At 31.2% G+C, this 25,082-nt stretch overlaps 1 protein-coding gene across 1 annotated transcript in view; it reads right to left on the reverse strand.

The window, feature by feature from the left end:
* LOC148277498 (organic solute transporter alpha-like protein) overlaps positions 1-25,082 on the reverse strand; it is a 38,461-nt gene that overhangs the window by 12,196 nt on the left and 1,183 nt on the right. The window contains exon 2 of the mRNA XM_088232818.1: positions 17,641-18,035. Within this exon, the coding sequence (XP_088088944.1) occupies positions 17,641-17,806 (166 nt within the window). The 5' untranslated portion in view covers positions 17,807-18,035. The remainder of the gene's footprint in view (positions 1-17,640; positions 18,036-25,082) is intronic.

Here is a 25,082-nt window from a genome sequence, read left to right on the forward strand (position 1 = left end):
AAATGCGGAGTAATCAAGGCGACAAAATGTTATTCATTTTGTTTTGCCAACATTTATTGTAAACCCAGTTGTTCACCAAATGCATCCACACTATTTAACAGCTCCCGAAGATCGGTAATAGTATCCGCCAGCAAAACAGTGTCGTCGGCGTACCTGATATTGTTGATTACAACTCCATTGATCCTCAGGCCTCTTTCATTGTTGTTGAACGCTTTCTTAAAAACATAGTCAAAATACAAGTTGAAAAGCAAAGGGGACATAATACAACCTTGTCGTACTCCCCGCTGAATGGGTATTGCATCTGATAATTCGTTACCGCGTCTGATTTCAGCTGTTTGGTACTAGTATAGGTTTTGGATAAACATTTGATCTTTGGTGTCTATATTGCACTCCCTCAACATTTTCAACAAATTAGAATTGTTTACCCTGTCAAATGCTTTCTCATAAAAAAAACACATAAAAATCACAAATAAAAGCATCTTTCTACCTATTTGGCCTGATCGCATGATCCACTCATTAATCCGTGCGCTTCCCACCTCCATTATCCATTTTTCAATAGCAATTTTATAGTGACAGTATTTACTGATAGTCCTATCTTTGACCGAAAATTGTTTTAATTTTAGATTGCTTTTGCAGTATCAGGGTGGAATTTCTAGTAACTCTAGTAGTTGAGTTGTTGTGATGGAAACTATCGAATATTTTTTGGATGCATACATTAGTAAAACTTTTGCAGAAATTTATTTTACAGTCATAATCTTTATTATTACTTAAATTGATTTTACACTCTTATTTTATATAATTTATGAAAGATGGTGGAGTTCTATAATTGAGAATATATGTAAAGAACGTTAGTTATGCTTACTTAAAAAATGTATGTATTTTATATTTTCTTGTTGAACTTCCAAATAAATTTTTAAAAAATATATAAAAAAAACCTTCAGAAATCCGAAACTTCAAAAATTCATAGCGCTGATAATACGATACATAAAAAAATTTAAAATATTTTTTTAGCTCAGTTTAATAGTCTATTAACAAATTAAACAATATGAAAAAAACACTTCCTCATTGAACGCGTGGTAAGCGAAAATATTTAATCAAAAACATTAAATTTCATGTTTTTGAAATCTGCGTTTTTATATACCTAATATCTACATATTTAAATGGAGTATTACCACTCGGTAGGAATAATAATCGGATTTAATATAATATTCCACATTATGTGATGATTGATTAATAAATGATATTTTAAATACGTTTTTACTGTGTAAAAGCTCTCTGGGCGTATTGTTCTAATACACACGAGTAAATGAGGATATTTGGAAAATTTGAGGTGGCTTGCAATTTACGATTAAGTGAAATATTATTTTTAAATCATAACACGATTTTTGTAAAATAATACTGTGCAGAACCTTCTCAGAGTAAGGTATCTTCATATTTTATTACGAATTGCGTTAGTTTTGCTCGAAATCATTCGCGTAATACTGAGATATGCAAGAAATGGTTCTTATTCCAAGGTAAACTTGTCTTTCCGGTTTCTCTTTCGTTCTTTCACTTTCGTAACGCTCAAGTATTCGATAATCTTCTCCACGCTAGGCAGATTGAGATTACTATCCCAAAAGCGTACTCTTGACTTGTTTTCATAAATTTCAATGTAGGTGAGCATGACACAACACATAAGCATTCTCACCGTTATTTTATTTTATTTGGGAAACCAACAGTTCTACATACACATTTATAGTAAACAAACAGATATAGTGTATATAGTGTACTCAGAACTAATAACAGATTTCCACAAAGTATACAAAGTTAGTAAAGAAAATATATTACATACTAGCTGACCCAACAGACGTTGTCCTGCCCGAACGTTAGCTTGCATTGGAAAAATACTTTTTATTGATAGGTAGGTACCTAGATATTTGTTTGTGATTGAATTCCAAAACTAAAAATTGTTTATATTCAAATATTACATTTAAGTAGGTACTTGTTTATGGTTGAATTCCAAAACATAAAATAAATATTTTTTCAAATATGGCATTCTTTTTGCAAACGTCAAACTCCAGTCTTTTCACCAACAGAGGAGTGTACTTATGTGGAAATACGATTTTTTTTAAATGTATTGAATTTAATATTATTTTAGTATTACAAAAATCATGTAAAAATAAATAATTGGATAGAAATTATAAGGAATTTAAGGGAAGAATCTGATTGAGATCCACAAAAAACAAATGCTGTTTGTTTTCATTCAAAAACAAACTTTTTTTATGGACAAAAAAACAAAATCTTTCCATTTTTTTGTCAATGCATTCTCCCCGAATGCAACCCTGGTAGATCGATAAATAAAACATTTATGGTCTTTACGTCTTTTTTACGCACGAGGTTGAAGATTTTAATATCTACAAACACGCACAGCGCAAAGATCGACATTTCTCTGAAAACCACACGTAAATCGGTTAAGCCGTTTAGAAGGAGTTGACTAACATCACACGTTCAGAGGAATTATTTATATAAATATTAAATATATACATATAAGTTTTTACATATAAAAATGTTATTTTCATGTACTCGTAAATATTTTTCAATAATTAAAGATTTTTTAAAAAGTTAACAGTAAGTTATTGTAAATTGGGCGGGATTAGGACAAGGACGCTTGAAGAGAGGATAGGAGGGGAAGGGAGATGTACATATTTATTATTATGTCTACTAAGGTACATCATGCATTTTAAGTGTAAATTTTAAATCTGACAGAGTGATGTTTGTGTAATCTATATCTTTAAAGTTTGTATTGTACACTGAAAAAGTCCTACAAAAAAAAAAAAAATTTTTAAAGGTCATTGAAAAAAAATATCATCATCATCATCCCCTTATCCACGCCCGGTGGTGGAAAGGAAAGAACAAAAAAAACAACATTGGTTAGTCAAAAATCGAGTAACTTTTTTTTTATTTATTTCGTTTTCTTAACACACGATTTTAATAAATAATGATGATAATAATGTAAATGAAAAGATGAAAATAGTTAAAATGGTATTAAAAGCCACAATGCTGATTGATTTTTGTTACAAGATTTTACAAGTGACAATTTTTGCAACTGTTTTTTTATTTATTTTGCATAGAATTTTAATTACAAATTACACTTGATAAAAATGCCCACAAAGACATCAGCGTCTGAGCGTGGGCCATTAGTTTTTGAATTATTAATAAGTTTATAGCATTACGTCAATTATTTTCAAGAAAGGCGTTAAGGACTGGATTTTCCTTAGTGGGGGGGATTTGAGTAGAAAACTGCTTGAGTTTACTGTTTACCATATTGATGTGGCATATATGTGTTTTTAAAAATATTTTTTATGTTTCTAATCCTATATTTGTGGTGATATACTCATGTGTCTGTGTCATATAATTGCTCGTCCCATCTCAACACAGAACTTTTAGTCCCATGGAGTTGGGACTTATTGTCTCAAATAATGTACCATAATCTTATGTATGTAAATAAATAAATAAAATATAAAAAATAAATATAAATATGGTATGACATGGCCATGAAAAAAAAAAGAAAAGAAAAACAAAATTAACATTTGCTGATATTACGAAAACCGGATTTATTTTAAGTATGCATTTTTAATTTATTAAAAAAAAAAATGTGCCTTATTTGTTCCTTACATGCTAATCCAAGACCTCAACCCTACTTTAAACTGTACCAGTGATTTAATGTTGATTTGTTGATTTTAATGTTGATTCGATGATTTAATTTTCGTTTAATTGCGATCGATTTGGTCATAAAAAACAAATACAAAATTCGACATAAACCGCAAATACAGTTTGCCAAACTCATAGTAAAAGAGGTAATGAAAGCAGTAGTCACTATTTAACGAGTTTTTCATGTCGATCTTGCCAGAAATCGAAGCCAGGACATCAAGCACAGAAGGCGAAACCAATAACTACAAATGGCGGCAGAAAACTAGCCTTTTTATTATTTAGCTCATAGAAAATGATGAACACAAAATATTATTATAAATAAAAAATGTACTTGTGTAAAAATAAAATTAATAGATTTTATTTCCTTAACCCCCTGATTTTTTTTCATAAACACAACCCTCTTATCCGACACGGATATAAAAAAAAGAAAGCACATTTGTTTTAAATTTTATAAAACCTTTTTAAAATCAACATCCTGTAGATTTTAAATGCGTTTGTGTAAGTTTTGCGAACGCGCCAGCTCTAGTTAATCGACCAGTACACTACAGCGGAGAGACTATCACTCCCTCTCACTTCTGTTCAATGTACTTCATAGTCCTAACGCTCCTTTATACTCGTACCTGCGTGAAAAATTTCAACGCTTATCAGTTCATGGTTTACCTCTTCGTTCTAATTATCAAGGCACTCTCTTAATACCCATCCACAATTCCTCTTTCTTCTCTAACTCATATAGTGTCCATGCGGCTCGACTGTGGAATCATCTCCCATCCACCATCAAAGATGTTACTACATTATCTCTGTTTAAATCACGTCTAAAGAAACATTTCCTTTCTCTTCCTTAATCGCTCCTCCTTTCCTCTTTCCTTTTTTTTCCTTTTTCCCATTGAGTAATAGTTTTGATTTAAGGTAATTTATAAACAAATACGTTTATTTCTATTTGTATAAAATCGATTTGATCAGTGATCAGCAATTTCCTATCACTAATGAAATTAGTTTGACAGCTGTCATTCTAATCAAGCTATATTTTAAGGACTATAATGTAAAATAAACATCAACAATGTTTTGAGTATGTCCAAACGCTTGCAGACTGGCTGGATTTTCTCCCTAGGGAGTTGCTCATATTTAAATTTGTGAACTCGCTAGGGAGAAAATCCAGCCAGTCTGCAAGCATTTGGACATACTCAAATCATTGTTGAATTAACTACCTGATAAAAATAATAATAATAAAATAAGTATTAAAAAAACGGAAAATTGTTTTCAGGCGTTGCCTAGTGGGTGAATTGGTTCAGCCGGATGAATCTCACCCACACGATAAAGGTTTCAGCTCTTTTACTTCACAAAAGTCGACAGATGGAAGAGTTGAGGAAATCCGGATGTTCAAACATAGGCAGAATGGTGAATGTTACACAGTGTGTAAAGTGGCCACTCAAACCAGCCAATGACAGGTCGTAAGCCCCGTAAATGCCTAGACTCTCATATTTCCTTCTCGAAAATGTTTTCCCTCTCTATTGCAACAAAATTAAAATAAATTTGATACATCAATGATTCGGATCCACTGCTTATTTTACTTTTTCAAAGATGTCACGTCTACACAACATGCATGAAAAAATTACAACTGGATAGTATAAAAAGTCATCTATCTTAATTTTCTATTGTTTTTTACCACGGTTATTACATTACATTTTTGTTTTACATTACATTTACATTTACATTTTTTTTTGCACCACAACAGGCCAGGAGGCCTAATTACAGTGGTGAATTACATCACAGAGCACCCAGGCTTGAGAAAAATCACATTTTAATTTTTGTGTTCTCACCGGGAATCGAACCCGGAACCTCCCGTGCGTGAGTCAAGCGTCTTGACCACTACACCACGGAGGCCGTGGTTATAGATATACCTGTGATATAATTAACTGGTAAATAAAATGTAGTGCAGACAGTTATGTACTCTTACTCAATAAGAGGAGAAAGTATCTGATCTGTATTCATTTCTTACTTGTTACACAATCATGTAAAAACACTCATAAATTCTCAGATTTTTTTAACAAAGTAACAAAAAAGAGCACACACACACACACACACGTATGTCAATCGTGTCTCATGACAAAATAGAGTACTTTTTCTAGTTATTTATCTTCGTCTGTCTTTCTTCTCCCTTGCTAAAGACATATGTAATCTGTTCTTCAAATGGTTGCTCCTCCTATAAGATGAATTTCCAGCTGTCCTTCCATATTTTGGAAGGCCTTTCGCGAGGACGAGTCTCGTGCGGCTGATTACGTAGTGTAATATAAGTGAACCTGGGGTTGTATTCTGAATCTTCTATACCCCCTAGAGAGTGGTTGATTTGGGGATTTTTAATTTTCGAATGCGACAACATTTGCTTCATAAAATGGCCACACTGCTGATTAACCTTTCCCTCACTTAGCATCTAAAAATTACACATGATCCGAACGGGGGGACCAAACGACCCCAGCGCCTACTTGTATATGGCGTCAGGAGAATAAAACTTTGGATGTTTTTATGACCGTGCAATAATTTATTCATTTTTTCGCGTACACATATTTTACTCTTTCGTGTATTTTATTCATTTTTGTTAGTTTGCCGAATGCTTATGCACATAAAATGAAATTGACCCTTGTATTATTTACGTCTTTTTTTTGTTTTAATTTTACTAACTACTTACTTACTACTACTAAAAACAAAAACAGGAAAATGCTCTATTCTATTAATTTCACAATCACAAAAAATATACGGCAAATAGCTTTAATAATACTTGAGTTTTCGAATTCAAATCGGTCTATGGGGGATTCGAATCCCCCCCTTCGGTCCGGCTAGGTTAAACGTCAAATGAAGTATAAAACTGTTTAAAAAAGGGATAAAAACGAATACGGTCAATTCAACCTTTATTTATGGTCACATTATATGAAACAAAATGTCGTCGTATTAAAAAAACTAAAAATCCCTAAATTATTCTCTTTCTAGGGGGTAGAGAAGATTCAGAATACCACCACTGGTGTTGTCCATTATTTAAACATGACCGTATCAGTCCCCCCTTAGCTGTCTACTTCATCGTACAATGTCCTCAGCCTCACATATCTCTCTATGATATCTATGTTATTTATAATTTTTGTAAAATAGACCAATTATATTTTTTGTAATGTTGTCCTATCCAAAAAAATTCAGTTATTTTTTAAATATAGGTAATAATGTGTATTTTTCACAACTTCCTTACATATATATTACGATGGTAACAGTATTTTTATTTTTTCCGCCCGACGCGACGCGCGATTTCGCGTAAATGTCCTAAATAAGCATATTGTGAATAACGTGAAAACGAGACGTTTCGCGCCGTATTGGACAAACGGCACGTATTACGCTACAGCATCATTCTTGCACGCAATATTTGTGACGTCAACTGCGAGTCGTTCTGTATTCGCTCATTTTAAAACCCTGAAAATACCCAATTCCCCCTCCTGAACAATAAACTCTTTTGACATGTAGATTAACCCCCAGATATTAAAGTATATTAACTTTAAAAATACATCAAATAGTAAACGAAACTGTAAAGGGGAATCTGGAAGTTCAGGTATCTACAGGTTATATGATCCAATGAGGAAAAGTTGAGTGCAAGAAGATTTAAGAAATTAGAAATAACAACTATTTTCTCACACGCAGTACAAATTAGAGCATTATTCAATTGTACGGTGATGTTTCTCGAAAATCTTAGAAAAAATTCATAAAAAGATTTTAATAAAAATAAATTTATTTGAAACGTCACAAGTTCATGTTAACAACATCGTTCCCTTTCCGCATCTAACGGTGAATAAGGCACTGCATTGGTACACCAATCGCAGCGTATCTTGATAATTTTTGTTACATAAAAGTAAGATAATCAGTCTTACGCCTCAGGTACCAGACATGGGACTATGAAATATTAAAGTGTGAAAACACCCTTTTGTGTTTTCGGGTGTCGGGAATCGAACCCGAGACCTCTTGCATGGCAGGCTAACGCGCTGACCATTACACCACGAGGCCGGTTGTTAACAACAACCAATCAATTATAGCATTTTTATGTGTTGTGATAGATTTCCGGTTTCCGGGTAGCCATGTTTTTCAACGTTTAGTATGTTTTGACAGGTACGAGGTTCTATTTTTAAATGTAAAGAAAATTCGACGACTTGATATATTTTTTTTAATGAATTAATTTGGTCAATAAACAAACCACCGAACTTTCTCATAAACTAGTTCAAATTCATATTTAAACTTATATCAACAGAGAGGGAAAACATTTTTGAGGAGGGAATATGAAAGTCTAGGTATTTACAGGGCTTATGACCAGTGCCTAGACTTCCTAGGAAAACATTTTTGAGAAGGGAATATGGAAGTCTAGGCATTAACAGGGCTTATGAAATGCCTAGAATTCCATATTCCCTTCTCAAAAATGTTTTCCCTCTCTGTTGAAATAAGTTTAAATATAAATAACTCACTAGGGAGGAAATCCAGCCAGTCTGCAAGCATTTGGACATACTCAAACATTGTTCAAATTAATTCAAACTTTTTATTTATTTATTTATTTTATTGGGTAAACAAACATTATGTACACAAATATTGACAATTTCTTTGTATATGAGTGTAGGACACTCATGCACACACCAAAAAAAAATGTTTACACTTGGGACAATAATTTAAATTATGTTTAATATAACAAATGTAAAAGATAAGAAATGAAAGTATGTAAATAATAATAAAGTTAATTAAATATCTGCTTCTATCAATATTTCTATAATTTTTGACCTAAATTTACGTACATTGTTATAAAAAATATCAGCCTCGGTAAATCTTTTGCTATATTGGTCGCATATATTCTAGGTATTGTAGATTGTTACAAATAGTTTGTTGACGCGTTATCTGTGTAAAACAGAAGATTTTATCTTGTCGGTCAAGATGGCACACGGAATAGAACTATTTCAAGTAGATTAAGGGAATTAATTTTATTATTTATTAATTTGTATAAAAATAACTGGTCTAACATTATTCGTCGATTTTTAAGAGAGTTTATTCCATGGTCCTGCATACTTTCAGCATAGTTAAAGAAATTAACACGTTGTATCCCGGAGCCGTGTAAACACGTGATTATATAACCATGCGTTGTGTCCCGGTCCCGTGTTTTCCCGTGGTTTACCAGCTGTCTAAAAAGGCGCATTTTATTGACATCTAGTGACTTTTATTAGTACTTTTTTGCTGCTGGTAAACCACGTGAAAAGACGGGACCGGGACACAACGCATGGTTATTATAATCACGTGTTTACACGGATCCGGGATACAAAGCACAAAAAAAGGAGTGAGGGCCTGTATATGTGCGAACATTGCAATGCGCAATGTGGCTCTCTATAAAGGTCAATGTTGGCAAAACTATCATACAATAATTACTTATTTAATTATTTCAAATAAATCTAAGAAGTTTCAATAGATTTAACCTAGTATTTTTATAAGTATGTCACTTTTAAGAAACCCTTCACAGAGCATGAACTTTTACTAAAATGGGCCATGCACGGGGTAAATTCTATGTGTATTCGGCCGGTAAGGTTTAACCGGTAGTCGACCTATTTTCGCAATCTACATAAACAGTTAAATAGAACGATAGATCCCTTGATAAACAGCATGATAGATCCCTTGCTAAGCAGTATGATAGATCTCTTTATGGTCAAAAAAATATTAATTTCATAATGCGTCTGCCACTTCCGTGCCTACAAACCAGCGTTCATCATAAATATGTAATACCTTGAGAAACCGGTTTGCGGGGGAAATTTCAACCGCTTAACCGTAGAGTCGATGCATCGCCATCGTAGAAGTACAAGAAATGCATTATGTCTGCTGTTGCGTGTTACGGTGAGTGGATTTCTCGAAAATACAAGGCCCTGCGTGTACGAGACAAAATAAGACAAGGAAAATGATACTAAAAGTGTTATGAGTTCCATTTTCTAAGTAATTGCAGAAGAAAAAATAAATATAGATAAATACTAAGGGATATGAAGTTTTAGGCATTTACAGGGCTTCTGACGTCTAATTGGCTGATTTAAGTACTTTACTTACTATGTAACATTGATTATTCTGCCTTTGTTTGAACATGCTTTTCAATGAGGGAGGTTCAGTGCTACTAAAAATTGGGTGTAAAAAAATGTTTTCTTACGCTCAGTAAAAATTAGAGCATTTAATCATAAAGCGAAGTTTCTCTAAAATGTTTGGAAAAAAAATCTACTTTAAATGACGTCACAAGTTCTTTTAAATCCACAAATTAATGGGTGTTTTGATGGATTTCCGGTTCCAGCTCACTGAAGAGAACTAGTGACGTCATCGATTTACTTTGTTTTATTTTTTAACTTGTTTTGATTACATTTATGAACACGCACTATTTCTATGTGTATTTAATTTTTTCTTATATCTAAAATATATTCAAGTAAATTGCTATTCTTTAATTTTGATTGTTTTATTTTTCTCTATTTTCTTACTTTAAAAAAAATAAAAATATATATATTTCTTAAAAATATTTTTTATGTTTATTATTTTATACGTATAAAGTAATATGTCTGTACTTTTTTTATTTGATTATTAATTAAAACTAATGTCTGAGCACCCGATGACAAACTATTATTGAATAGTTTATCGGGACAAAATATATATTTATACTTTGTTTTTTTTATAATGTATTAATATTGTAATAATGTGTATATTTTATTGAATACAGACTATGAAAAAAAAAATGCGCCAAAATATTTTTAAAAATACAAAACTTTAAAAAATCGTAGCGATAAATATAATTGTAATAAAAAACTATTCATACAAAATTAGATTAGTTTGATAGTCTATTAACAAATAAATAAATAAAAACACTACACTTATTCAACATACCATCCGTTGCTTAGAACATAAAAGCATCCCACCCAAGGGAAACGTTAATAATTATGAAGTAGAAATTATTTAACAATGTAAACACACCTTTAAACAAACGCGAATCTCCCAGGAAGACGAGTACTTATACGGGTGGTAAATTGAATGAAAAATGTTATTTCTCGTGGGAATGCACAATGATTTTCGGTTCATAATACACAATATTTTGTTTATTTTATTTATCGACAATACATTATTTTACTTTTTTTATTAAACATAAGTGTAAACTTCTGGGATCAAAGTCCTGTGTTGAGTTGGGGCGGGTAATTAATTAAAACAACATAGCACAAAAAAGATTTTACAAAATCATTAAAAAAGCATTAAAAAAATAACACATATGAAAAGCACAAATAATGACAAACATTTGATTTACATGAAAAAAAAACTGAAATATTTTAAAAACCACAGTGTATATTGATTTGAGTACGAAGGTTATATTATCATTCTTACGCTTCAAGTGCCAGTCCAGGAACTATGAATTATTATTATGCAAAAACACATTTGCAAATCAATGTTCCATGTCAGGAATCGAACCCGAGACCTCTTCCATGGTAGGCAATTGCGCTGACCATTTGACAACGAGGAAGGCTTTTAACTACATTTTCAAATGGTAATATGACAAGGAAGTTTTTCGCAAATATAAGGGTACTACTTGCAAACCCGGCAAAATCCAAAATTGAAAAAAGTGAGATATTAATATAAACTTATTCAGAATACAATTTTATACAATATTTTTAACATTGTCAATTGAAAATACGACTTAATTTGTAAAACTTGACTTTTAACTAAAGATGTGAACTCTTTTTTTCTATGATTTATTTTGTTGCCCTTTAATAATAAGGAATATTTTTGTAATAAAATAAATAAAACAACTGTTTTTAACCACTAATTTTTATTTTTCACCGACCGGTTTCAAAGCAAACAAGCTTCTTTGTCAAGGTTTACGTGACTAATGAATTGATTCTATGTACTATTACTGTGTTCTATGTACTATTACGTAACTAATGAATTGACAAATATAAACTTTATATATAGAATATTTTTGTGTGTTTTTTTTAATATTTTTTATTTCCTTTTTTAATTACTATAAAAAAAATACCATATTATCTTTTACAGAATGTTTTATTTTTTCTTTCTTATGTTATACAAAAATATTATAACTGTCCATTGTTTATTATAGAAGCAAAAATTCATTATCATTTTCGTGTATACCCACGAACAGGCGATGCCTTTGTGGGATTTTTTGTTTACTATTTTTCTATTAATATGTATTTCGTTGATATGTAATTATGCTTTATTTTTTTAAAACTCTTTTTTTAAAATTACAAAAAAATTGTAACAAAATAATAATCTATGAGGCCAAGAGCCCTGTGTTGAGTTGGTATACAACAAAATGGAAGGTGGAAGCATACAAATTATTAAACAATACCAAAAACTAAAAAAAAATATCACAATTACATGTATTTTAATAAACATCTCGATAACACGCATAATTGTATATAAATATGTGCTTTATCTCGCAGCATTCCCCTGCAATGTAACCTTTTCGATACATAGATCGATATAAGCACCTTTAATTAGTTTAATTCTAATATCATGATATCGCTAGCTCAAAGCAACAGTGAGATATTTCTGAAAAACGTGTTCTGGGATAATCTGACTTAGAGGAGTCTAAAAGGTCTGACTGAATAAAATTATTCAAAGTAGATTATGAATACTTAATTTTCACACAGTTTAACTATCTAACTACTATATTAATTTATTTGAAAACATTAATTTATTTCATTTCTTGAAATATCTGCATGAACCACAAAATCTGAAATTTTGGGTTTATCTCACTACTGCTTTGGGCTAGCGATATATTATGTGACGAAGAGACAGTATTTACATTTTTTAAATGATTACAATTAATATGCAGTTCCTCCAACAGATTTTTACTAAATAAAATTAATATCTCAGTATTTTCAACAATATTACCAAGATAACTTTTATTCCTTAGTTTATTTTGTTATTTATTTATTTATTCATACAAATACATACACATTAGAAAAAATACAATAATAACGTATCCCTAACTCTATGAGGCCAAGGGCCCTCTGTTGAGTTGGGATACAACATAATGGAAAGTGGAAACACGTACATAATGAAATAATAGCAAAAGTAAAAATTAAATATTATTACATAAAGAAAATGGCTTTCCTTTTGGAGAACTTAATATGTTCATCCAGGACATTGAACACTCTTGGGGCTACAAAAGAGAAATTCTGAGCAAACGTAAGCTCATTCTACCATTACAACAAGGATGGTATTCCCATCCGAATTATACCACTATACTTAGGTGTAACTTTATGCCAAGTTTATGAGTAAGGCCCATAATATGTATCAAAAGGCTTTGTTCTCCGCTGTTTCAAAATTGAATATATCCTGGTAGCTAAATTTACAACATCAGATTAGGAGTTATTCAAAATCTACATTGCATTGTTAGAAAAAACTAATAAAAATGATAAGGGATAATATTTTTTACGCGTTTATTGAATTAACACTAACCTAACAACTATATTTGCATAATGTAAACAATATTGTTTACTTACATACCTACGTAGGCAATTATCTACACATATGGGATTATAAATTTTAAACACTTAACTTAATTTAACAATAAAAACCTTATCTCAAAGTGTGTCAATATAAGATTGCCAAGGTGATGATAGTAAAAGATAACAATTTCTATTATAATACAGTTCTAATTCAAAGATCTTAGGTTTTTCCTTTTTAAATATATACATATGAGCTTCTGATTCACAACCAAAAAAAATATTTAAAAGTTGACTTCAACGACTCAACTCGTATTTTCTAGTGAGTCGGAGTAAGTGCATAGGTGCCATTTCGTCAAAAGGCAAAATCAAAGAGTTCATTGATGCACTGAGCTATACGTGTACAAATACAAGTATATAAAAAAAACAATAGAAATAAGAGAAGAAAAAAAACATCATTTTATTTTATACGTTGAAAAATAATGTGTGTAGCAAATAAGTTAGTGCTTAAAAAGTTTATTGTGTGTAGTTATATTAATAATTTGATTTACATACAGTTTAGTTTATTAAAAAAAAAGATTTTAGTTACTATTAGGACATTTATAAAATTACGTAGTTCATGATTAAATAAATAAATAAAATAGGCATTAGTCGATTTGAATGTCAATTTACTTTCTATTTTAATCATCTATTGTATTAATTTTCTCATTGTGTTATTTTGTGAACTCTTCATATGCAAATCTGATTTATGATACGTACAAATAATTTGATCAAACAAATATAACATATAACGTCCCGAGTTTGATTTCAGAGAAGTTTAAAATAATTATAAAAATTTAAAGTGAATGTATCCAAAGCAATATTTTATAGGAACTGGAACTGGTGCTCAAAAAATAAGTTTACAGATAACAAAAATCTTTCAAAAAAGCAAATCAAAATAGAAGAAATAAAAAAATATAGTTCACTGACATGTGAAAAATGTAAAATAAATTTTAATTTGTTGCAACAGAGAGGAAAAACATTTTTGAGAAGGAAATATGGAGTCTAGGCATCAACAGGGCTTATTTCAATTTATTTATTTTCGTATTTCGACCTCTCATCGGCTGTTTTTAGTGGCCACTTAACACACAGTGTAAAATTCACCATCCTGCTCATGTTTAAACATCCACATTTCCCCAAATATTCCATCTGTCGACTTTTGTGAAGTAAAAGAGCTGAAACCTTTATCATGTGGGTGTGATTCATCCGGTTGAACCAATTCAACTTCTAGGCAATGCCTGGAAATACTTTTGTAAGATGTAAGATGGAAAGTCGGGAGTTTTTTAAAATCTAGATCTAAATAACTCCCCGAGAAGGAAATCCAGCCTGTCTGCAAACATTTGTATACTCAAAACATTGTTAAATGTAAAATAAATTTTGAATACTGCACACTTCTCCTTAGAACAGGTTATCTTGAAAAGGAAAGTTCAAATCAATATTTTTTTTTTTTCTCATATGCTGCTGTCAGTAGTATTTATCTACTAGATTATAGATTATTATTATTGTAGATGATTTATTATTATTTAAAAAATAATGCGGCGGTGGCCAAATTGATTCATTTTCCATTTTTTTAAATAAATATTCACAATATTAATTATACAATTTTACGTTAATAATATTACTGTTACTTTAACCGGCTCTTATAATAACCTTTCAAATTAATATTATATCATGAAATACCTTAATTGATCACTTCATATATTGCGTCCTAAATATTACATAACATTTAATCACCAAATCACTTTTATATAACGATATATGGATTTCATTAAGTAGGTTTAATTTATTTATACTTTTACATTGTTTGTATTCTTTTTTTTATACAGAATAATGTTCCCTTACTGGGGAGGGAAACGTGCCGAGGGAAACATTTTACAAAATGTGAAACATGCCTAAGATTAGCTATTTAACAAAGTTAACATAATAATAACAATAAAAAAACGTCATTAATCTAATTAACCTAATTATCATTAACATAATAAACAATAAAAAACTAAAATAATCATAAAAAACATAACCAATGTATATAGACCAATTGAACAAATTTCATAAACAGTACACACATTATACCTATTTGGCTTAATCCACTCATCGATCCGTGCGCAATCCACCTCCACTATCCATTTCTTAATAGCAATTTTATATTGTGAGAACTTACTAATTGTCCTTATGGATAATAATCCTTATTATTAACACACATTGTTTTTATAAATATAATTAATTCATTTTTTTTATCTTTTCATTGTATCTAACACAAGTTTAGCTTCGGCAAGAGATTAACAGATCTTCGCCAATATAATAAAATCGAATTATCGTATTAAACGCTTTAAACAGTGTGCCAGCCAATGACAGGTCATAAACCCTGTAAATGCCCAGATTTCCACATTCCCCAATCATTTCTAGATCTCTTTTTTTTTCAGTTGGTAGTTTATCCAGATAAATAATATTACAATAAAATACAATTTAAAACAGATTTAACGTTTCCCATTACGAAAAGGTAAAATAAAACTATTCTTGTGTACCATAATGGGGATTAAAATCTATGCCTTGTCTATTTTTGGTTAATAAATATTTTGAAAATTACAAAATACACAGTGTTTTCAATAAGTTCCATTTCTATCGAAATAATTATTTTAATTCTGAGCATTGCTGAGAAATTAGTTCCTTTAAATTTTACCCGTTTTTTTTAAATGAAGAAACCAATAATTTAAGAATTATTTTTGTTGTATTTTAAAAAATATAATTTTTATGTAAAAGATGTAGGTTGCTCACCATTAATCAAGAGAAATATTGTAAAATATTTGTCATTAATTATTGATTTTACTTTCTATAGAAAACGCCGTGAGGTCATGCAACCCACCACAAACTTTTGTTCTTACTATACAGTCACAAATGCTATAATCGTTGCTGGTCAAATACGGAGATTTACCTACTTAGATAATATGATTCAATTATAAATTTAAAGCTAGTTATAATATGTCTTATTTTATAGTTTTTTTCACTAATTCCAAGAATTGTTTATACCATTTTAAGATACAGATCATCATAACTATTAAACTCTCATACGCAATCAATATCGAGCATTGCATTAGTAAAATGAATGCAACGTATATTGGTCATCTGTTACTAGAAGATTAAATTATCAGTCTATTGCAGTTTAAATCCATCTTATAAACAAATATTTAATGTCGGGGAATCGAACCCAGGGCCTAAAGTATGGTTGGCGAACCACTATACGAACCGCTAACCACTATACTACGAGACAGATTTTTCTTCATCAGATTTCCTTTTTCAGGATTTTTACCTGAAAGCACCAATCGAGTCAAAAACACTCGTCCGGGATTCTGTTTTTAATTTACACACAGCTCTGTTTTTTATTTGTTAATATACTATAAAATTAAGCCAACATATATTTATCAATGTTTATATATCTATTGTCATGGCGATGGTTTTTTTAAAGTTTTGTAATTTTGTAATTACTCCACCCGTGACGTCACAAGTACTAGTCGGCGAGTTCTGCTGATCGATGAGTTGGCTTCTCGGAAACCGGAAATCTATCACAACACTCTATCATTGGTTGAATTGGAAGAACTTGTGACGTAGCTTAAAGTTGTTCATTTCGATTATTTTTTTAAAGGCTCTAATTTTTACCGCATGTAAGAAAACATTTTTTAAAATTCATTTTCCCGTAACACTGAACTTTTTTATTATTATGGTCTAAAACAAGCACAGCCTAAAAAGCCTTAAGTTAGTAAATAAATAAACAAATGTTAATTCATTTGTAATGAATAAATAAATAATCCATCTTTCTAAATCGGCCTCGTGGTGTAATGGTCAGCGCGTTTGTCTACCAAGCAAGAAATATTGAGCTCGATTCCCGACATAGTTATTTAAAAGGGTGTTTATACACTAGAATATTTCATTGCCCCTGGACTGGTACCTGAAGCATAAGACTGATCCGCTTACCTAATGTAATGTAACATGTATTAAAAATGATCAAGATACGCCGCAATTGGTGTATCAATACAGTGCCCGATGCACCATTAGGTGCGGAAAGGAAATGGTGAAGACGATGATCTTTATAAATATAAAAAAACAATAAAATAAATCAAACAACTCTGTTTTTAACCACTAGTTTTTATTTTTTTATATTTTTTCACTGACCGGTTTCTAAACCTTAACGAAGAAGCTTGTTCGCTTTGAAACCGGTGGGTGAAAAAATATAAATAAATAAAAATTAGTGGTTAAAAACAAAGTTGTTTGATTTATTTTATTATTATAAATAACCACAAAGTTAGTGCTTCAAATCAAATAAAAATAAAAAATATATAAAAATAAATATAAAAATATAAATTACTGTAAAAATAACATCAATGTTTGTATGTGTAATTTAATTGGTAATTTAAATAAATAAAAAATTCATATTTACCGGAAAAGTATGAATGAAGATCTGGAAGTTCCTCATTGATACATCCAGAAGATTCCAGGAAACTGGATCCATTCTCGAAGGTTGTTGGATGACCGAGCCTTCCCCCAATGTGCTTCGCCACCACATCCTTACTGAACTGGTCTTCTGCAGCCAAATCCACTTCCATTTTCAGCTTTAAACCGGCGACACGAACTAACTCAACACTTGGAACTCATCTTGAAAACTTTGAACTTGGCACAAACTCTCTATCGAGAATTTCAGATACACATCTTTTTTCAACTAATTCATTTTTTTAAATGTAGGTATGTACGTATATTTTTCATCAGTTCAATGATTTTATTTCTGTTTTTATATCGCTCTGTGGAGTTGTTTAGTACCCGGAGTGCAGAAAACAACTGAGTAAAAATCCTTTAACTATTGGGTAACATAAGCACTTACGACATCAACACATTCAAACAACCTGTGTTTGGTATAGGTTGTGTGGTAAGTTGCTGATACCTGTGATAAATATTTTCTAAAGAAAACAGTTTTTAACAAACAAAAATAAACATTTTCACATTCATTAACACTAGTTTCATTCGACGAATTTATTGAAATACATAAATATTTAAATAAAAACAGGCACAAATTTTTGATAAGGGAATATGAGAGTTTGGGTATTTACAAGACTAACTTCCAGTTTCACCAAACAACGTTAAGTTAAAAATGTTTGAATTTAAGTCGTTGATGCATTTTCGTCAAAATGTACAAAGTGGTTGGAAAAAGTAAAGGGGCTCTGCACGCTGGCCAATACATTGGCCAGTACGTTGACAAATACGTATTGGCAAACGTGTAGAGGGGGGATATTTCTGACTAGCAGCTCTGGTATACGCGCTGGCACATGCGCTGGCGCGCGTCTCGTCTATTGTCGGTTTTTAGTACAGATAAAAGGAGGTCGGTCGAATGCTTGTCAATGCGTTTACATGTTGGCCTAGCTTTTCGTACGCCACAAACTACCGGAGAGGGCGCACGAGGTTTTTTTTTGCCCTTTTGGCATCCGCGCATTGGCCCGCACTGACATATACTGAACGACTCACCAACGTGCGAGCAGTTTAGTGATTTTGTTGCCAATACGCGCGCCAGCTTACGGGCCAACGTATTGCTAGCGCTTTAAGATAAAATGATTTAAATTGAACCATTTTTAACATTACATTTTTTTATGACTCAACTGGCCCTTAAACATACTATAAACTCTCAAACTGTTAGCCAGCTTTTTTTTAACCGGTGCAGAGTAGACACAACAATGACAAAAAACGCGGTAATAGTGTCAGAAATGCATATCTGGCAAGAGCCTCAGAGACAGAATTAGAAACTCGAAGATAGGGATGCGAGATTGAAAATTGTTTATTTTTATTTATTTATTTAACTTTTTGTACATAATGTTATTTGTACATTGGCGGGCTTATTGCCAAATGGCAATTTCTTCCAACCAACCAATAAAATAAAAGTTTTATTTTTATAATTCAAGTTACAGAACATATTCAGTAGAAAAAAAAAAAAAAAATTAAAAAGTGAAAAATATATAAAAATAGAAATAAACGTATTTGTTTATAAATTACCTTAAATCAAAACTATTACTCAATGGGAAAAAGGAAAAAAGCGGAAAGAGGAAAAAGGAAAGGAGGAGAGATTAAGGAAGAGAAAGGAGATGTTTCTTCAGACGTGATTTAAACAGAGATAATGTAGTAACATCTTTGATGGTGGATGGGAGATGATTCCACAGTCGAGCCGCATGGACACTATATGAGTTAGAGAAGAAAGAGGAATTGTGTATGGGTATTAAGAGAGTGCCTTGAGAATGAGAACGAAGAGGTAAACCATGAACTGATAAGCGTTGAAATTTTTCACACAGGTATATAGGAGCGTTAGGACTATGAAGTACATTGAACAGAAGTGGGTGTCAGAAAATGTCGTTAGGTGGGGGAGGCAACGGAAAAGACGTTGGTATGCACATTTGAGGAGAATGGAGCCATCCAGACTTCCTCACATCGCATAGGTAGGTGACTCCCGGGTATACCACTCGAGTAACTTATCACTCTATTTACTATTTATTTATTTATACGCCCAATGGGCAATTTTAAGGACATATTTACACATAGAAAAATATTATTAAGGACAGTAGAAAGACACAATGATATATGGTAGACTTGGTGGGAGTGGAAGTGGGAGAGAGGTGTTTATAATTGAATTTGATTCAGTGATGGTTTGAAAGAAGACAATTTGTTATCAAAGAAATCAAGACTTGAAAATGATATGTTTACTATGCAACACTTACTGTTTTAAAAACCTCAGTGATTTGTGAATCACACGTGGATGTTTCCAATATATCCATGCCAATGTACAATACAATATATATTATAATATCTCTACTGGTTCCGTATGTAAAAAATCGTCATATCAACTTTACCTCCGGATTATGGTCCATCCATTAGTGTAATTATCCCTATCTATCAAAAGGTTAAAATGCCCTCTCCCCTCTTTCGCAGACTTTCCCTTTTGCGGCTATGTCGACGTATACCCAGTTTACTTGACTACAAAAATATCAATTTTTAAATAAAAAATTAAAGTTTTCTTACTTTCAGAAAAATCAATTACCTAGTTTCAATTACTGACATACATTTTGATGATTCATTTTTTTTATTTTATTTAAATCTTAAAATAGGGCACACATATCATACATATTGTTATGTGTGTTCTAATAATAACATTACAAATATATTTAATTTATAAATTGTTTATCACATATGTCTTGACCATTATTTTAAATTTTGATATGTTTTTTTCTTCATAAATATTTTTTTTCATTTCGTAATACTTTTTAATTGCTTTAAATAAAATTGAATTTTGTGACTTTGCCTTTTTCCTAAATGGAAGTCTAATTTTGTTCTTTTCTCTAGTATTGTGATTGTGTTCATGCTGGTTCCGATCAATTTTTTTCCAAAATTCTGTTTTTTTATTAGAGTTTATAATTTTATGAACAAATATCATTGTATTGTAAAATATTCTTTGTTTATATGTTAATAATTTCATTTCATTTACCATCGACTTTACCCTCGTATATCTGTTTTTTTTCAAAATGATTCTAAAGGCTTTATTTTGTAATACAGTTAGTTTATCTATGTTTTCTTTGTTTGATAAAAATATTCATGCAACTGGTCATTAGTCTAACTTAGCTAATTTTAATTTGTGCATGGTAGAAATTAGCTTAGTGTTTTATGCTTTAAATGTACAATACAGCACGTATGCCAATTACAATATCTTTATATATATAATTCCTCTGTACGTGTGATGTCACTAAACTCCTTTTAAACGGCTTAAGCGATTTACGTTCGGTTTTTAGAGAAACATAGATCTTTGCGCTGTGCGTGTTCGTGGATATTAAAATCTTCAATCTAATATGTAAAAAAGAAGTAAGGAGCATAAATGTTTTATTCATCGATCTACCAGGGTTGCATTCGAGGAGAATGCATTTACAAAAAATGGAAAGATGTTGTTTTTTTGTGCATTAAAAAGTTTGTTTTTGAATGATTACTAACAGCATTTGTTTTTTGTGGATTTTAAGAGATCTTTTCCTTAAATTCTTTATGATTTCTACCCATTTTCATTTTACTAGATTTTTGGTAATACTAAAATAATATTAAATTCAACACATGTTTATAAATCGTTTTCCTACATAAGTACACCCCTCTGTTGGTGAGAAGACCGGAGTTTGACGTTTGCAAAAAGAATGCCATATTTAAAAAAATATTTATTTCATGTTTTGGAATTCAACCACAAACAACTCCTAGCATTGAAAAGATCCGACTCCCTCGGTACGCTGTTCAACAGACCAATTATTCTCCCCATAGGCTCATCAACGGTAAATTATTATTATTTTATATTACTGGGCTCTAAAATTATAAATAAAAATTCAATTACATATGTATTCTTACAGAAAGGATAACCATTAAAAAAAATAGACCACTTTCGATATATGAAACATTCCAACAAGGAAATGTCATTTCCCTCTGGGAAAATAATTATCATTGTGTATCTTTATGTTGTTTATAGGTTAATATTCTAATACTATTTTGGACGTGTTCTGTATATCTCATAAATTAATTACTTTTTACGTACCGATCTACAAGGCTCAATTTAATAAATCTGCTGATTTATTTAAAATTAGAAAATATCAATAATTAAAAAATAAAATACGATTTCCGACTGCAATGCAATCATCTCGTTGCATTTATTGTAACTGATAGGTCACTGAAAAAATGCAAAATAGATATAACATACAATCATAATATTAATTTTTTCTATGACTATTTTTTACAATTTCAATTTGAAAATAATAAGAAATGTTATTACCGGTTAAGTTATTAATTATTATCCCTGGTCGAAATGTGTAGTCAGATAAGTCACAAAATAGTAAAAATGAGATGTAAACGACACTTGAGTAGATTTTTTTACATCTTTCAATATGTGTAGTCGGTTAAGTCCAGAAGTTAATTTTAGAGGAAACGCTGTCAGACTGTATTTTCTTCATTGATTATAGCACTAGAGCCGTTATTCTTTTTACACACTTTAGATATTATTTTTGTTTTTTGATGAATTGTTTATTATGGAAACTGAGACCATCCAAAAACACAAACATGATTTTTTTTAAATCGCAAAAGGTACCGACACAGATAATAATCATTCTGATACTCTTTCTTAAAAAAAAAAACAACCAAATCGTTTAGTTTTGGGATGCGGGAAACGGGACAACGAATCCACGATTTTTTCGATTTTAGTTAGGCATAATAAGTCCGAAATGAAGTTATCTTTTTCGCACAGTATCAGGGAAGAATTATTTTGGTATTTGACTAAATAAAAATAACAAATCGACAGTTTGTGTAGTAAGTTACGTCTATTAATAAGTTAAATTTTGTGCCGATCCAGATAAATCCACCGCTTTTTGTAATGAAATATCCATATTAATAAAATGCATGTTGGATATTAAATTGAAAGTCAATAACATAAACCGTCATTTGTATAACACGAAATAACATAATTCTAATTAGATGAATGTGAGGCATTTTTGATAAACTTTGTTTTTGCTGTCTCAAAATGGCAATTTTGGACCCCGATCCGAGAATTTTAAATGTTAAGAAATTAAAAACATCAGAAAATTAATTAATAAATAGCCTTAGCAACAAAACTAAAATAATAATCATGGTTTATAAACAAATATAACAATTAATTTATCTACTACATACACACTTAGGTAATGGATTTATCTGGATCATGTCTAGTCTGCCTAACTAGGAACAACAAGTTTTAAGGAAGACATTTTTATGCAAAATAAACAATAATATGACTACCTACTAGTTTAACAGTTATGCAGTTATACAATATTAATTTATACCGTTTATTGTTTAAGAATGTTTTTGATATAATTTTCCGATTTTTCTCTACCAAAACCCAGTAACCAATTGTATTCATTTTGTAAATCAATTTACGTTTTTTTATTTTTGTTTGTTTGTCATATTGGCTCATAAAAGAATGATGTTAAGTAATCTACAACTAGATTTCTAAAAAAATATCGTTAACATGTGCTTTCGGTATAAGTATGCATCGTGTTGTATATTATAAACTGAGTTTGATTGTGGCTATTGTATAAACTTAAAGTTTGCTATTTATTTACACATCGTGAATACGAACGGTGTCAAATGATTTTTAGCACCTTTGAAAACTACATAACTGTAATTTTATGTAGAATATACCGATCAATGATATTATTCCTGAATATTAATACTGCTAAAAGTACATGACTCAAATGTACGTCAGAGTTGGGTTATATTTTTGTATACCTATAGTGAGTCTTAAATAACAGCGGGCGTGTACCTATACAATAGCTTAAAAAAGATTTTTAGTTCTTTTACTTCGAGTTCTTATGTACCTGTATGGTCTGTGTCCAGGCGGGTGAAAAATACATTTCTGCTATCTGAAATAGAACCAGAATCCTAAAAAACATTTTTTGACCTTTCGCCTACCAATCCTATGCAAATGCACGGCATTTGGTTTACCAATGCAATGCCCTATGCACCACAGGGTGCGAACGGGTGAATGAAAGTTATTAGTACCTTTTTAATCAATATTTCATGTCAGTCTTTATGGGAATCGAAACCGGGACCTCAAGCATGGCAGGCGAACGCACATACCACTACGCTTTTTAGGATTTTTACCCGAGAGTAGACATCGAGTCAAAAACATCCATCCAGAATTCTCGTTCTATTTCAACCATAGAACTGTTATCTTCGTCCACCCGGACATCATCGCATTATCATCACCATCATCGTCACCCCGTTTCCGCGTCTAATTGTACATAGGGTTCTGTATTGGTACACAAACCGCAGCGTATCTTGATCATATTTTTTAAGGTGATCAGTCTCAGGATTTAAATGTCAGTCCAGGGGTTATTAAATATTCTAAATAATAATATGAAAAAGAAATGTTTCATTTCAAAATTCGATTTTTAAAGTTGTTTATTTTTTTAATTACTCCGCGCATGACCCCACTAGTTCTCTTCGATGAGTTCCCCTAATTGGTGAGTCGGCTTCCGACTAACCGGAAATCTATCACAGTAAAGTTATGTCATCGTCATCATCATCGTTCCCTTTCCGCACCGAATGGTGCGTAGGGCACTGCATTGGTAAACCAATCGGAGCGAATCTTGATTATTTTTATTACATAAAGATAAGATGATCAGTCATACTCTTAAAGTGCCAATCCATAGGCTATGAAATATTCTAGTGGAAAAACACCTTTTTAAATAAATATTTCATGTCAACCATGTCAGGTATCGAACCCGAGACCTCTTGCATGGTAGATGAACGTGCTGACCACTGCACCACGAGACCGGCGAAAGAAATATTAGCGTTCCTATAATTGACCAAAATCTTTCGATTTTGGTAGCCGTTTTCAACGAGTTAAATAACTCAATATTAGAACATTCCAATTAAGTTGAGGTAGCGTGGGGTTCGAACCTCAAAAAGTGAGGTGATCGTTCTTACGCGTCAGGTACCAGTCCAGGGGCTATGAAATATTCTAGTGTGAAAAAACCCTTTTAAATAAATATTTCATATCAACCATGTCGGGAATCGAACCCGAGACCTCTTGCTTGGCAGGTAACGTGCTGACCATTACACCACGAGGCCGACAAAAGTTATGTGATATGTAATAAAAAATGTACCAAATGTAAACGAAAAAATTGTAAATATTTTTTTTTTAAAAAGAACTTGTAACGTAATTTAAAGTAGTTTGTATTTATTACTTTGTTCGTGCTTTTTAAAGAGACATCGCTTTACGATTAAATGCTCTAATTTTTACCGCGTGTAAGAAAACATTTTTGTATCCTATTCCCCGTAGCACTAAACTTC

The sequence above is a fragment of the Micrasema longulum genome, unplaced genomic scaffold (assembly GCF_059751315.1).
Source record: "Micrasema longulum isolate JH-2025_06_02 unplaced genomic scaffold, ASM5975131v1 h1tg001021l, whole genome shotgun sequence".
Taxonomy (NCBI): Eukaryota; Metazoa; Arthropoda; class Insecta; order Trichoptera; family Brachycentridae; genus Micrasema; species Micrasema longulum.